This window comes from Trachypithecus francoisi, unplaced genomic scaffold, assembly GCF_009764315.1.
Source record: "Trachypithecus francoisi isolate TF-2019V2 unplaced genomic scaffold, Tfra_2.0 Contig01461, whole genome shotgun sequence".
In the NCBI taxonomy this organism is placed as follows: Eukaryota; Metazoa; Chordata; class Mammalia; order Primates; family Cercopithecidae; genus Trachypithecus; species Trachypithecus francoisi.
In genome coordinates, this window is record NW_022681433.1 from 1274819 (window position 1) to 1291240 (window position 16422).

General features: G+C 36.5%; 1 protein-coding gene across 6 annotated transcripts in view; it reads right to left on the reverse strand.

The window, feature by feature from the left end:
- Positions 1–1926: 1926 nt before the first annotated feature.
- The window catches only part of DGKH (diacylglycerol kinase eta), a 222378-nt gene continuing 207882 nt past the window's right edge, over positions 1927–16422 (reverse strand). For 3 of the 6 annotated variants that reach the window (XM_033234146.1, XM_033234142.1, XM_033234150.1), the window contains one exon: positions 14577–15689. In XM_033234146.1, coding sequence (XP_033090037.1) covers positions 15600–15689 — 90 coding nt within the window. In that variant the 3' untranslated portion in view covers positions 14577–15599. Of the gene's footprint in view, positions 15690–16422 lie in introns of all 6 variants that reach the window. The other 3 variants (XM_033234136.1, XM_033234141.1, XM_033234140.1) reach the window with 2 other exon arrangements.

A 16422-nucleotide genomic window follows, 5' to 3' on the forward strand; every position in this document is an offset into this window, starting at 1 on the left:
CATTTGGAATTAATGCAAGCCCACTTCTCCATGACTGTCCCTCAGATATCTGAAGGCAGTTCTTAGGTCCAACTTCGTTTCCCACTTCTATCCCCAATCCCTGCCCCTGGATGTTCTCTTTTCCAAGTCAAGAATCCTCCAGTCCCTCAAGCATTCCTTCTGGGTCAGCTTCTTGCTGCACTTTCCTCTAAAGGTGGTAAGATTGTGTATGTTGTTCTTAAGAGTGCCTTGTTAGACTTAGTGCCAACCTACTGGATCGTTTCTCAGTGCCAGATACATACCTGACACTCTGCTCAGTGATGCTGGCATTGGGCTCTGCGATTGGCACTGCTGCTTTGCCAGCTGCTTTCCTGCAGAAGGAAAGAGGACTTGCTCTTCCTGTTTTGCTCACTGTTGCTGAAGGTGTCCCGGGGCACTGGTTCTCACCCTGGCAGAGGCAGCTGGCTTCATTCATTCACTGGTTTCTTCCTCTAGCATTCCTAGAACCACCATCGGGAGAGCGCCCCCTTCTCAGAGGTCTGAATCCCAGTTCTGTGGGGTTCTTTTTCTAAGTTCCTAAGGATCTTTCTGGATAACTTCATCTTCTCTAAAGGCTTCAGCCCATATGGCAATGACTCTCAGATCTGTATTTCCCTCCCATACCTCTCTCCAACATGATGTATCCCATAGACAGTCACCTTGAAACCATGATGGCTGAGTCTGAACTTGAATTTCATGCTTACCTCTTCAGTCATTAGAAACCTGGGATTTGTTAGGTTTCTTCTCTCCTCCTCACCCATCCACAGCCAATCTCAAGTGCAGGCCATTTACACTTGAGTATTTCTGAGATCTGTTCCCTCCTTTCCATTTCCACAAAAACTGCACTAAAGAAGTCCCTTGCTATTTCTCACCCAAACTTCTTTCATAACCTCTAACTGATCTCCCTGTCCTCTGCTCTCTTCACGTCAACCCCACCAACAGAGGTCACGGATTTGGCCAGGGCTCAAACCCGATTGTTTAGTTCCACCCTCGCCTACTCCAGTTCCATCTTCTGTCTCTCCCTTATGTTTCAGCAACAGCATGTTTTACCCTCCATGCTGCTTGCCTGTCTTTACTTGCACTGTCCTCTCTGCCTTTCTCACACACATACTTCACCTGGCTAACTGATATAAGATTCGACTTAATGTCCCCCTATCCGAAGGTGCCCCTGAACTTTCTCTACCTCCACACTTTCTTTGTCCTCCCCTATACTTGGTGGCATATTTTATTACTGCATGTAACACTCTGTGTTACAATACTCTTTCTTCCTCACCAGACAGTGATTTTAAAGGGCTATTCACAGATCATTACCACTAGAGACAACACTTGTCACGCACTGGGCTTTTAACAAGTGGTTTTTTGGGGAAGGTGAACGTTAAGGAATCATTACTATAAACGTAAACCAAATTATGTGCTTACGATCAAGAATTCCTTCACCAGATGCAAGATTACTCAGCAATAAGAAGAAATGAACTAGCAATACACACAATTTAGATGAATCTCCAGGGAATTATTCTGGAGTGAAAAAAAAATCACATACTGTATGATTTCATTAACGTAATATTCTTGAAATGATAAAAGTATAGACGTGGTTGCCCGGGGTTAAGAAGCGTGTGAGGGCAACAGGCAAGTAGGTGTGCCTATAAAAGGGAAACATAAGGGATCTGTATTTTGGGTCCTTGTGATGATAGAACTGTTCAGCATCGCGCCCTTATGCATCTCAATGTCCTGGTTGTGATACTGTATTACAGGTTTGCAAGATGTTACCTTTCGGGGGTAAATGGGTAAAGGGTATACAAGCTCTCTCTGTATTATTTTTTTACAACTGCATGTGGATCTACAATTATCTCAAAATTAAAAGTTTAATTTTAAAAAAGATTTCCCACCAGAAACAACACAGACTTCCTACTTTCTTCAAATGCATTCTTTTTATTTGAGAAGGACGATCTCAAGGCAGTGCCCTTTGGGAAAGATGTCTTTCATCATCACGTACATCAGGACCAACCATTACTTTCAGCAAAGTACAAAAATACACACATCAGTGACTTCCGTACAATAAATACATAATCATGCATCCCACAATCAAAGGCACTGAAAACTGATCACTTAGTAGTCATAAAAATTACTAGCTACATTAACAAAGCCACCCAAATTATCTGTACAAGGAAATGTAACAATATATTCCAAAGGTGAAAACACATAAAACATCTTTAAAATAGTAGGCAATAAATATCTCATTTGTATATATTTTAAAAATTATGCCATTGTAAACAGCATGTAAACAAACAAAACTCACGTTGTCTTACCATTATTAAAAGTAATGAGAGCCAAAGTTATAACCTCTGCTCTGTCAGGTATATTTCACTGGCAAGTGTGCTAAGCAGTTGAAAGTTTCACTCTTTTCTGCAGCAAACAGAGCCCACTGTGTAATAAATAGATAGATATTATCTGCATCTTTCAGACACAAGTGCTTAGTTTCAAAACAGACTACCAAAATGTAGTAAATTCCTAACCATAAATAATACGGCAAGGCTAAATTTAAAATACCTTTTCCAATGTAAGGGACGAAAGGAACTATACTGTTTTGTTTTCAGCATGATGATAAACAGGAGGCAAATGATTTCTGGTTATCTTTATCGAAAGATAAAATGAATGTGCTGAATGTCAGGGTAAAGTGTCCAATCTTTTGAGCCTCCTCCTTTTGTGCACTTTGTACAAAGTCGAACAAAGAGTAAAGCTGTATCACACTAAGAATTTTCTTTTGCTAGAGAACACAGAAATGGATGATACTTAATATTGATGGGAAACAATGACTTCAAAATATGCCTATCAAACTGTGAATATACATACAAGTCGGCTTTTTCCATACTTACTGACAATAATTTAGATACAGCTTTTTCCTTCTCATGAAGGAACCCTATGGCCTAACCATCCATAAATATCTACAGAATTTCTTATAACTAAAAATATTTTTGTTTCATCTATATATTAGTGCCTCATGGCAGACAAGTACTAGTAATATTTACTATATGCTTAGATACGTACGCTACCTGTTAAACATTATTACCGTCTACTCCTCATTCAAAATAACCAAGGAAACATCAACCCACATCTTCAAATGGAGCCTCTGAAGTATACCAGAAAGCATTACTTTTTCCCTTCTACTGTGGGTTTACCATGCACAACTCTTATATATTTTGGTGTGTGTTTGATCAATAGGGTTATATGCCTTCCTAAAATCAACTTTAAATGTGAGTTCACATTCTACAGACCTATAAGTCACTGGGATCACATGTATGGCTGTGGAAAGAGGATTGATGAAATATGTACTTTACAAAACAGTCAAAATTATTGGTGGCTGACACAAAAATATAAAAACTGTAGCCATAAAAATGGGATTACCTCTTTATGATAAAATAATTTGGTTAGTTTTTTTGGGTGGAAGGAGACTCCCCTGAAGTAACCTGAAAAAACACTTGGTTTATAATAGTTCTCCTAATACCTTAAACAGACTGTGGAAAAATAACTGTGAAAACAAACTTGGACTCTACCAGACAGGAGCTATGTCTTACTTTATTTGTATCCCCGGAATCTAATTGAGTGTCAAGTATACAGCAGGTAGAAAAGTCTATCAAGTGAATGAAGGAACAGGGCATTTCAGTTAATTACAAACATTTTAACTAATTTTTTTTTTTTTTTTTTTTTGAGACAGAATGTCGCTCTGTTGCCCAGGCTAGAGTGCAGTGGTGCGATCGCGGCCCACTGCAACCTCCACCTCCTGGGTTCAAGCGATTCTCCTGCCTCAGCCTCCCGAGCAGCTGGGATTACAGGTACGCATCGCCATGCCTGGTTAGTTTTTGCATTTTTAGCAGAGACAAGGTTTCACCATGTTGACTGGTCTCAAACTCCTGACCTCAGGTAATCCACCCGCTTTAGCCTCTCAAAGTGCTGGGATTACAGGCGTGAGCCACCGCGCCCAGCCCTGATATTTAATTTTAGAAATTATTAACTTGGAAAAGCTTTCTGTTAGCCTTTATGAGTATTTGGTGATATGGCAGAAAGGCTTTATCTAATCCCAAAGAAAAACAGGCCCATAGGTAATAGTTTTTATTTTTAGTCTTTATATTCTATAGAGGGTGATAATAGTCACAAGCCTTCTTACATTTACATTAAAATAGTAACTCTAAATAACCTGAAATCACACAAACTCAGTCTATTTCCCCCCAGCTGAATATTATTTACAAATTCCACCATCACTATTGCTTTTGATTCTTTCTGAAGTCTCATTATTGTCTGTAGGTAACCAGTATATGTATTTATGTGGACTGTATACACTAAATGTCTATAAAAGAGAAAGATGATCTTTAGGGCATATTAACAAATTACAAATAAGAGTTTGGCAGTTACGTGAAAATTTTAGAAGCCTCATTTTGAGAAACAAGAATTCAGATTTGCCAATATTTCTGATTTACAGCTAACAGATGATTATTTTTCACAAAACAACTGCTCTTCCTTGCTGTTTATCTTCTGTTGGTTTGCCCAGAGTGCACACATGCTCATGAATGCACACTTACCTCACGTGGACTTTCATGTGGAATTTTAAGCCTTTGTTTGTGAAAGTACACAAATATAGAGAAGTTTGGGTTTTATATTACCTTCATTCAAAAATATTTATCAAAGTCCTACTATGTGTAGCTAGACACTGAGAATACAAATGGGAAGAGAGAAATTCAGTGGAGGAGACAGGTGTGTGTGTGTGTGTGTGTGTGTGTGTGTATGTGTAATTGAAATGTTATGTTATTTTAACAGAAAAAGTTTCAATCTGCTATAGACATGGAAGAAATATCTGCCTAGGGAAGTCAGGTAGGGCTTCACAAAAAGTTAAATTTGAATTGAGTCTTGAATATGTTCATCTATGGCATGGGATTATGCCAAGGCACTAAGTTATAAGTAGTTCCAAATTCCTGGATTACAAAAGTCAACAGAGGGAAGGTTGGTGAGGATACTAAAGAGGAAGAAAGAGGTAAGGTCATAGGTCCTCTTGCTTAGGACCTCTTGCTATTCTGTAATTTATAGAAAAGAGAGCCTACTTAAGAACTTTTAGCAAATTTGTTTTAGAGAGACCACTCTGGTGGGAAAGAGTGAAAGTAGAAAAACTAGTTGTTGAAAAAAACAAAAAACAAAAAACAGAAAAAAAACCTATGGCCAAAGCAAAGGAGTGAAAAATGGTGAGGGTTTGTATGATGAAGGCCTGAAAGGCAGCAATGAAATCAGCACTTTACTGAAACTAATGAGAAACACAGCATAAAATGAGAATTCAGCTTTTGACATAACCAAAAAATGAAATATGCAACTGCATAAATACTGAAAAAAAAACTGATACAGAAAATGCTTTTGCTTACAAAATCCAAAGCCAAGATTAAGATTAAGCGTTTGTGTTATTCCATACTTTAGTTTGAGTTTCTTGGCAGAAGAACCTAATTTGCATAGTGTTGCTAGGAAAACTGTGTCATCTTTCAAAAGCTTTCTGAAAGCTTTTCAAGTAAAAGGAGAGAAAACAAAAGAACTGTTCAAGTTTGCAATTCTCTCATTCTCATAATTATGTATTTTTTTTAAAATGCTGCACAATTATAATCTGTAAACAGAGCATGTTCTAATTAAAATTATAATTAATTTCAATTATACTGAGGTCACCTGTATGTCAGGTCATTATGGGAAGCAAATTCCCAGAAAAACAATTTCTTCCAGTCACTGTACCAAATCATTCTGGATTCATCATTTAGAGATCTATCATCACGAAAATTAAGTTGTGTCATTAAGACAAATCAAAATTCCATGGTGATGAACTCCAATCTTTTCCCTGTATCATATGGCATTCCAACATTTTTGGGGCAGTGAGATGCAACAGGAACTCCAAATTATCATATTATACTATAATAAATACTAGATTTAGCAAAGAAATCTTTAGGTCAAGAATCAGATAGTGATGGAATTCCAATGTCATGTAAAAATCAAGCCATCGTTCCTTTACTCTCATGTATAACTAATATAATGATTTTAACTAGGTTATTCTACTTTCTAATTTAATTCCCTTAATCATACCCAGAGTTCCATTAATTAATAAAGACAATCTCTAGTTGAGTTTCTTTCTGGGAAGGTTTGAAAGTACCTTGCATGAAAGAATACCATTCCACAGTCAGAGAACGCAGTCAGTGATCCATGCTCTGGATCAAACATTCAGAACTCAGCACAGAGAAAGGAATATCACATACTCCATCTTTTTAACTACTGGTTTAAAGAGACATTTTCCTCATTGGGGAGTTAAACTAAGAAAAGATATGAAGGATTTAACTTAAAAAATATATTCACATCTATAGAATTGTTGTTTGGCGTATGTACAGAAAAATGTTTGAAGATTTTGGAAGTGAGTTTTGGCCTATCCTAAAATGATTAATAGGAACATATAATACAACAGAGGAAAATACTCACAATCTACTCGGGTACAAATGCTATTTATTAATTTTAACTTTACTTTCATTTTTAAATTGAACATCAGCGATATCAATTTGAACTTCTAATTTCCGTGCCATAGTCTGGGAAGCCTTTATTTATATCTAAAATGACAATGGGAAAGAAATTGTAAAATTAGGTGTGATTCATACTTATATATAATTACTTTTGTAAAAGAAACGTTACCAAGTACTAACAACTGATAATATTGTGTGCCATTTCTAACTGGGAACACCAAGTCACCAAAACATAACCTGTAGAAAGGACACAATGAGCCAATGCCATCAGTTACAGAACTTGATAAACCTAAACCGTATTCCCATCTCTAGGTATTGTGAATTTTAATAATTGTTTTGTTGTTTCAGTGAAAGGAAAAAACCCATTTAGCAATTGTCATTGCTAATGCACTTCAAGGCTTAGCAAGTTTAAGAAAATCTCCTTGGTCTGCAGGGTGTGGTCTGATCCACATTTACTGGTGTTTTTCTATAGAACCAGCTAAGCGTGTCTGACTAGTTCACCAGATGTCAGTCACTGAGATGAGAAAGCACAGATATTTGCCTCCTATCACAAACCCTTGTGTGGACTCCATCAAATGTCCTGAATGATTAGATCATCTGAACTACCTTCTTACTGACTTCTAAATTTCAACAGTAGGATGTGCTTCCTGAATTCACTAGTTATGCTAAGATCTAGATACAGTCTCGGACTTCATCAATGTGTTATTTTTTGTTTTGTGGGGGTGTGCTCAGCACACTATATAGCTCACGTGTGCTTTGTGTTTCTATCATATAAGGTGAAAGATATCTATGTTCAAACTATTTGTTCCCAAATCTTTGCCAAAAATTACCAACTCAAGTTCCTTTTTCCTGTAATTTCCATGTAATTTCTCTCACCGGTAATTTTTTCCCACCTCCAGTAACTGCTTGTGCAACAGTAAAATTAATATAAAACTCTTTGCCTTTAAAATTAGAGTAAATTAATTATTAGTCTCCTATGAGTTCTTAAATAGCACACAATACATCAACTGCTAACACTGTAACATAGAAGAAAACAAAGTTAGGGCTTGTTAAAGCAATTTTCTTTGGTAAACCCATGCTTCACATTAAATCAAAACAGGTATTTTTTTCCTTCCTTGAAAATATGTGTTTTATTCTGTGTGGTATGTTGTGCCATTATGTCTTAAATTTTTAGTTTTTTAAACAGTTAAACTGAGAGTAATTTTAAGTAGAAATAATTCAAACAATTAAAGTCTCACTGACTTGACAGAAACAATTATCCATAATGGTTACTATCCCAGAACCAAATGCAAACATAAGTTAAAAATATCCACCTTGGAACCGAGAACTGCTAGATATGTGATATTTTGGGGGGTTCAAAATTCTTTTTTTTTTTCCCCAAGACAGAGTCTCGCTCTGTCGCTCAGGCTGGAGTACAGTGGTGAGATCATGACTCAATGCAACCTCCACCTCCTGGGTTCAAGCGATTCTCCTGCCTCAGCCTCCTGAGTAGCTGGGATTACAGGCACCCACCACCACGCCTGGCTAATTTTTGTATTATGTTGGCCAGGCTGGTCTCGAACTCCTGACCTCAGGTGATCTACCTCCCTCAGCTACCCAAAGTGCTGGGATTACAAGCCTGAGCCACGGCGCTTGGCCGGGGTTCAAGATTCCTAACGTTCATCTGAATGTCATATTGGCAGTACAATCACTAAGATCTCTTTTCAACTAAACCTGAGAACTGGCTACAGAAAATAAGTTGTGACATGAAGATAAAATACATATTGGCAAAATATAACACACTGAATCCCTTGGCCACATTAAATCCTTAATATTGGGTGATTTCATTTAGGCTTTATATTTTTAAAAAACATTTATTTTAAACATGAAACTTATTTTTTTTAATAAGGTGTCTATTACTCTTCCGCTATCTATGATGATAAAGAATACAGTTTTTTAAAAGGAAAATAGTTGGGCATCTGTTTGACAGAAATGAGTACTTCAAGTATATAAGTAAATCATCAACAGAACTATACACTCTAAGCAACAGCAGTAAAAAGGAAAAGAGCTAGAATACGTATTTCAGATAAAGATTAAATTTCACAACATAATAAATAAATGCACTGATTTATACAACTTGTGAAAACCTTCTGATGATTACAAGTAATACTGTCTGTTACTGACTTTGCTGATACCAGCACTGCCTCACATAGAGAAATTCAAAGGTAAAATTCTTGTCCCTAATGCCATAAAATATACAAAGCTTTTATATTTGTTATTAAATATTTTGTCTGCCAAAATTCCTGCAAACTAAAATACATCTTGGCAGTTTGAATAGCCAGCATAATTATTTTGATATAAAAAGATAAGAAAAATTTTAATATGAAAATTAATAACAGCAAAAGGAGAAACCTGTTGTATAAATACACATTTTAACATAAAAGTGAGACTTAGCTCACTTAAGAGGAAGAGAAACATTCGATACAATTTACTTGAAGATTTGAAAATAATTATATTTCCCAGCTCTAGATAAATATATTACTTGAATTTACTAGTCATCTTCAATATACAATATATAACTCACAAAACTGGGAATGTTACAATACCAAAACCTTTCACAGCACTAGTTACCAGTTACCAGAACTGTAAGAAATATTTAGCTACATATCAGCTTAATACTTGGTATACAGAAATAGATATGGCTAAGCTGTGGGAAACAATAGTGCAATCAAACATTAAGGACCACAAAATATATTCTTTTTCCTTTTGAGTTTGTATATATAACTGCATTATCCTACCTTAATGGCATTATCAACTGAGTATGAAACTTCTTTATTTTAACGCATTTTAAAAGTAACCCTTTTTTTAAGGTTTGGTTGATTTACTTTTGAAATGCAGTTCCTATGAAATACCCAGACTATTTATAAAATCCTATGCAATGAATAACTTGTAGCTAAAATGAAATATTTTATGTGAAGTTTTTAATAACTTTTAAGTAGTAGCTTGGTTTTCATTTTTCCAAAACTTGGAAGTGCATAAACAACTAAGAGAGTATATAAACAATGTAAATAGACTATCTTAGTTACATGGAGGGAATTAATCTGTTCACCTATATTATGCAACATGGAGTTTATCATGAACAGAGTTTAACAGTCTCAGTCTGAGTTACTCTGTTAAACTTCTTTTCCTAAAAATATCAGAAATAATTCTACAAATAGGTACAGTCCAGCTGTCTTTGATCTCTGTTCTCTACAATGATAAAACGTTATAGTTTTTCTTCTAACATAAATATCTCCAAACAAAACTTGGAAAAAAATAATAAGGAGAAAATAAGATAGGAAAAAATCAACACTTTGTGTATTATAAAAACCAATAATCATCACGTTTTAAAAATTGCAGTTACTTCTTTAGGAAGGCCTCCTATTACAAAGGCATCATATTACTGACTTGACACAGAGATTGCTATACAAAAGTCAATCAGGGGATGCCATAGAAGAGACAAGCCCCAGGCGTCATGGCACTGGGGCAGGCAGTGAGAGGAGAGAAAGCTATGGTAATCAAGTGCTGTGGGGACTGCTCTGGGAGGCTACTCTATTGGCTAACAATTACTAGTGGAGGAATTTTCACTTCTCACTCTTCATTTCAGCTGATCTAAAGAATTTGGTGTTTTAAAACTGCCATTTGTATTATCAAACTTCAAACCCACTGTCTTATCCAACTTACATCTGAGAGACGCAGGATGAGTTAATTGGAGTGGGGCGTAGAGGTGGCGGACAGGAGAGATCCTAAATGTCAGGGTCAAGAGATGCATTGTTCTTATAGCTTAATTAAGGGCTATATCCTTAAAGAATTCATATCCACAGAGCATGAAAGTCCACTATGTTGACAGCCCAGTTGGAGATAAAAGATGTTCTACTTTAGAAGTGCCGCATAGTGGCAGCCCCTATAATTTTCTAAGTTATAGCCCTGCATGAATATTTTCTTCCTTGAATCCTGTTAAAAATAAGTTCCATGAAGACAAAAATATTGTCCTCATTATTAATAAAAATTAGCTAAAGCATCTCTAGGCAATTGTGTTTTGGTACATTATATCAATATGTAAAAGTTACTAAGTGAAGGATTCCTGACAATAAGTCTCATTGGGAAAAATCTTATTATAGAATTAAATAAATTGTTATTTGGGGGTCAAGAATATGAAATATTGTTTTTCAGGCACTATTTTAAGGAATTACTAACCATGTGACCATCAAGATAAGTGAGCATAAGGAAAACAGATCTAAATCTAGCGAAGCAAGACTTTTTAAAGGGCTTAAATGGCATTCACTTTACTTGGAATCATTTTGGTTCATTCCTTTTTCTTGCTTTTTTTGCATGCCTAACAATTCATTCACTGTGTGTGCTGCTATGTGTCCTCATGCATGAGCTATGTCAACAACAACAATCTACTGATAAGAGAAAATGAAAATGTACAAGTTGTAGGAGACTAACATTGTTTTATCTCAGTATGTATTTTTCTGAAATGTTCCCTGTGATTAAGTTGTGAACAAATGAACATGCCATATGTCAACAAACTGAGCAAACGTGGATTGTTAGTGACTTAGTGGTGGAGGGAGGGCTAGAGAAAGGCCAGCTGTGTTGGTCCGCCAATCTCCTGTGTCCCACTTTGGCTACCAAAATACAACCACTGGTAGGTAGGGCTCATCTAGAACCAGAATAAGGAATAAGGATTGAGAAGACAACTCAGCAAGGATGATGAATGAGTTTCAGCTCATTGCTGGGATTAGCTGAAGGATGAATAGGAAACAGTGGATGAAGGAACAAGCTATTCCAGGGACCTTTCGAAGCCCTTGGACCTCACGTCCCTTATAGCTAAGGAAGGATAAAATGGATGTAGGCCAGTGCTCATCATTTGAGAAATTTTGCTAAAGGAAGATTTTGATTCAGTAGATCTGAAGCGGACCTGAAATTCTGCATTTCTGTAAGCTCTCAGGCTGCTGCCCCATGGATCACATTTTGAGTAGCAATGATCTACACCAGAGCTGTCCAATAGAATTTCTGCAGGGATGGAAATTTTCTACATCTGTACTGTCCACTTTGGTTACTGAACACTTGAAATGTAGTTGGTGCCACTGAGAAATGGAATTTCTAATTAAATTAATTTTTTTTAAAAGAGTAGGGGTCTTGCTGTGCTGCCCAGGCTGGAGGGCAGTAGTATAACCATGGCTCACTGCAGCCTTGAACTCCTGGGCTCCAGCAATCCTCCCACCTCAGCCTTCAGAGTAGCTGGGACTATAGGCACATGCCATCATGCGTAGCAAATTTTTTTTTCAGAGACAGGGTCTCACTATGTTGCCCAGTCTGGTCTCAAACTCCTGGCCTCAAGCCATCCTCCCGCCTCAGCCTCCTGAGTCACTGGGATTACAGGCTTGTGCCACTGTGCCTGGCTTAATGAAATTCCATTTAAATTTAGATAGCCACATGTAGCTACAATATCAGACAGGATAGATCTCGATATTCATGGGTCATTTCTTGTCAGTAAGAACAATATACATCACAGTCCCAAATGATCTCATCCATCAATTCATTTAGATTATCTAGCAAGTATCCTTTTATACAATGCAAGCTGTAAAATTAGTGTCTTTAAATTGTTTTCTTCCTAACACTTAAATGACCCACCATGTATGCTTAAGCGAGAAATTAAAGAGGTCATTTTGTAGTGGATTAATTGATGAAGAAAGGAAAGCAGAAAGCAGTGAGAATTTCAGCAACCATGACTGCATTGGGCATTGCGAAAATGAAGAGCCAGAATGTAGGAAAGAAACTCAGAAAGGGAGGTGAAGAGACCCTAAAGAGAAATACTGCATACTCAGGAATTTTGTTTAGGTCTGATTCTGTCCCTTTACCTCCTTTAAAAGCAAGTTCTTCCTCAGGAAATGGAACTGAAAGAAAATATATTCTGGCTGACACCCTCCCCTTCCCTGACCTCCCACCAGCCCCCATCCTCCAGGTGAAGGAGAGCCTATCAGGGAGAAGAGCTGACAATTCCAGCCATTACAGTCACTGCAGTCAGGTGCAGGTGGGAACTTCTGACCCCAGCTCATGCATGGATCAAAGCACAGAGGCCCCATTCCACTCCCCAAAGCTGTGATCCAATCCCATGGAGAAGCTCTTCCCTACTTTTTTTTTTTTTTTTTTTGGTAATCGCATCTACTACAAGAAGAGGAATTATTTATGATACTGACGGGGGCCTAAGGAGGCTCTGAAGACCCCCTCCTGGAAACAGGTGTCAGTGAAGTCATTTGGACCCTGCACAGCCACGCAGAGGCAAAGCATATAGAGAAAATTGCTCTCATTTAACAAAAAGTATTTCCAAATTGTCATTTTATAGAATTTCCCCCATCCAAAGCCATTTGCAGGAAAATTCTGGCTAATTAAGGATTCCATTAAGAGACTCAGGCTCTACCAACTGAGCTAGCCAGAAAGGCACTGTAGGATTCCATTAACTGAGACTTTACAGCATATACAAAAGATGTTACCTGCAAGTGAAAAGACCACCAAACAAACCAAATTCAATCCTTCACATCACGCTCTTAAATTTGGGACACGTCACAAGCTTTTCTATTAGCAAAGGGGGATGAGGGGTGAAAATCAATATAGCTATTTATATTAATACATTCTTTATGCTAGAGTTCTTCCCCTTCTTGCCCTCACTTTTCCTTTTTTTAGTAGAGATGGACAGAGATCTGTAATGTCAGAGAGTTCTGGGAACCTGGTACCTCTGTTAGGTTGCACAGGAAACTATTTACAGAACAGCACTTAGGTGGGACTATCAGAGGGGCTGAAAAAGGAGACCTCTGACTTCGTAAGTGCAGATACAATTAGAATAATTGAGTAATTCGTGACTTTTTTTTTTTTTTTTTTGAGATGGAGTCTTGCTCTGTCACCCAGGCTAGAGAGCAGTGGTGTGATCTCAGCTCACTGCAATCTCCATCTCCTGGGTTCAAGCAATTCTCCTGCCTCAGCCTCCTGAGTAGCTGGGATTACAGGTGCCCGCCACCACACCCGGCTATTTTTTGTATTTTCAGTAGAGATGGGGTCTCACTATACTGGTCAGGCTGGTCTTGAACTCCTGACCTCAGGTGATCTACCCACCTCAGCCTCCCAAAGTAGTGGGATTACATGCATGAGCCACAGCGCCCAGCCTCATGACTCTTTTTAAACTACTTGATATAACTGTCTTTGGAAAATTTCCATTTATTTACAACTTAGGTAAAATATATAGTCAGACATACTTGGTCAGGAATCCCTCAGGGTCATTTATTTTAAAGACATCAAAATTTTGTGATTTTTACTAGTAGTTAAATACCCAAGTTATAAACAAGAGTAAAGTGTCAAACAGTTAAACTCCTTTGATATAATTAAATAATATGCCTGACAATAGTTTATTTTAAATGCTCGCCTATTAGTATTTCTCTTTAAACACTGGGAAATAATTGTCTAGAAAATTATCAGTGATGCTATATCACAAGATTATATGTATGTAGGTATATATATATACATATAAATGTATATGTGTATGTGTATATATATACACATATATGTGTATATCTGTGTGTGCATATATCTATTAAGAACCTAGCAGGCTGCTTCATAAAAATTATCACCACTGAGTCAGTACCCTGTTTATTTCTCTTATATACAATATTTTAAAATATTATAATGTTTTGGTATATAATGGCTAAAGAAAGCTTATTTAAGGATATTTTTGTGACTTTTTGATATGTATGCCTTTGGCTTTCAAAGATTTGACCATTGTAATGTTGACTTCTAATAAGCTACACTGAAGTAGAGTGGTTTAGAAAAAGGAAAACAATATCCACCTGACAGGAATTAAGAATTAAGTGAGATAATAATAATAACAACATAAAGCCCTTAAGAAAAAATTTAAATCTCTTCTGTTGGAAAGTTTGTGTCAGAAGTCACTATAGAGAGTGGGTGAGTCTGGGTAATCTTTCAGTATATAAATCTCAGTTGGGACCTTAGGGAATTCTCGGATATCAACACTTCACTGTATCATAAATTCAAACAGAATATTAAATAATTATAAAATTGAAATTAAAAATTAGAAACGAAATGTGGAAATTTTAGTTTGGAAAGCTGTAACAAGTTTTGTCAGGTAAGGGAGCAGGTAATTTTATGAAAATACCCAGAGAATTTTCTTAACGTGCACGCCTACTGCTTATGATAGATTGAAATAAAATTGACTTGCATACAATGTATATCATTTGTTGATTATGGCACAGACACACATTCACAAAGTCTTAGGTACAGAATATTTACGCAAAATTCCACATTAAAAAACAGAAAAGTGCAGTGCCCTTAGCCAACAAAAATATACTTTAGTAATAAATTAAATCCCATTAACATTAAAATTGACATGAAAGCTATTTAAAGTGTTACAATATTAGATGTGACATGCAAGAAAAAGAAAGACATTTCAGGCAGGAACATCGTGCATTAAGATTTGCATTCATTCATAGTATTAGGCAGGTTTTCAACATATTCTTGACCACTAAGCACTAGGAGTTGGAGGTGATACCAATCTACATTCAAAACACAACTTAATCTATATTTTAGTCTCCTAACCTACGATTTTAAGAAAATGGTCAATGCCTCCAATACTGAAACCCAGGAAGTTTTAACCACACGTTGTTATGCAGTTGCACAGTAGGAACATTCCATCACACCAGATCTATGGAAAGTAAACATTTTGCAATTCCACCTTTTAGACAATGCAGTCATCTCAGATTCCTCCTACCTTATTACTATTGTGAATATATTTGAACATGTCAGGTTTGTACAAAAAGAAAATGGCTTTGTGGAATGTATTTGTTGGCACAAAAATATTTTCTAATACCTCAATCAAAATTTCACCCACAGCAAAATATCAAGCCATAAAGGTGCTTCAGTGGTGCTTACTTATCTATGCAGAAAACTACAAGAACCACCACTTGCTTCCAAGGACTTTGTATTAAGTGGCAATAACTTCTCTTCCAAAGAATAGCACTAATATGATTACACCTCTGACTGTGGAGTGCTCCTTCCAAGCTCTTTAATTCCCTGGAGAATTCGCTTCACATGGCCCACCTTCGGTATCCCCAGGTCCTAAAATAAATGAACAGAAAAAGGTAGAAAAATTAAAAATGAAAGAAAAAAGGCAGAAAGAAAATTTTAAAAATGAAAGAAAAGAAAAAAGTGTATTGATAATAGAAAACTGGGGATTAAATATTTAACCAGTAAGAAACATAATTAGCATTCAGTTCATTCATTTTAGTTTATATTCAGTGATTCAGGAAGTGAAAGCTAGAAAAATAAGTTCATAAAACAAAAATAACCTGACACTGAAGAATTCCCAACTGGTACAAAAAAAAGAAATCACATTCTACATAAACTCTTAACTATGACATTCTCATAATTATACACAGTGGCTTTTGACTTCAAGAGTCAAAACCTAAATTTTCTTTCTTCTTTCCTTTCTTTTCTTTCCTTTCTTCTCTCTCTCTCTCTCTCTCTTTCTTTTCCCCCCTCTCTCTTCTCTCTGTGCTCTTAGAAAGGCTCTTTTGGGATCTCTGAGAAAAAAATGATGTGGGACAGCAGGGCACCGACAATTAGTCCTAAGGCAACATTTCTTGTGCTAAGATAATAAATTTAAAAGTGATACCTAATTCTAGAGAAAGATACCAGTACCTGCTAAATAAATTTGGACTCTATATGCATTTGCAGTTGCATTACCAGTCTTTGATTTGAGAGGAATATTTAATTTAAATAGTCTTTATACTTTGTAACGTATGTGTGTAAAAAATTACTTAAACATAATTATCTGTTAGTTGATGCTTTC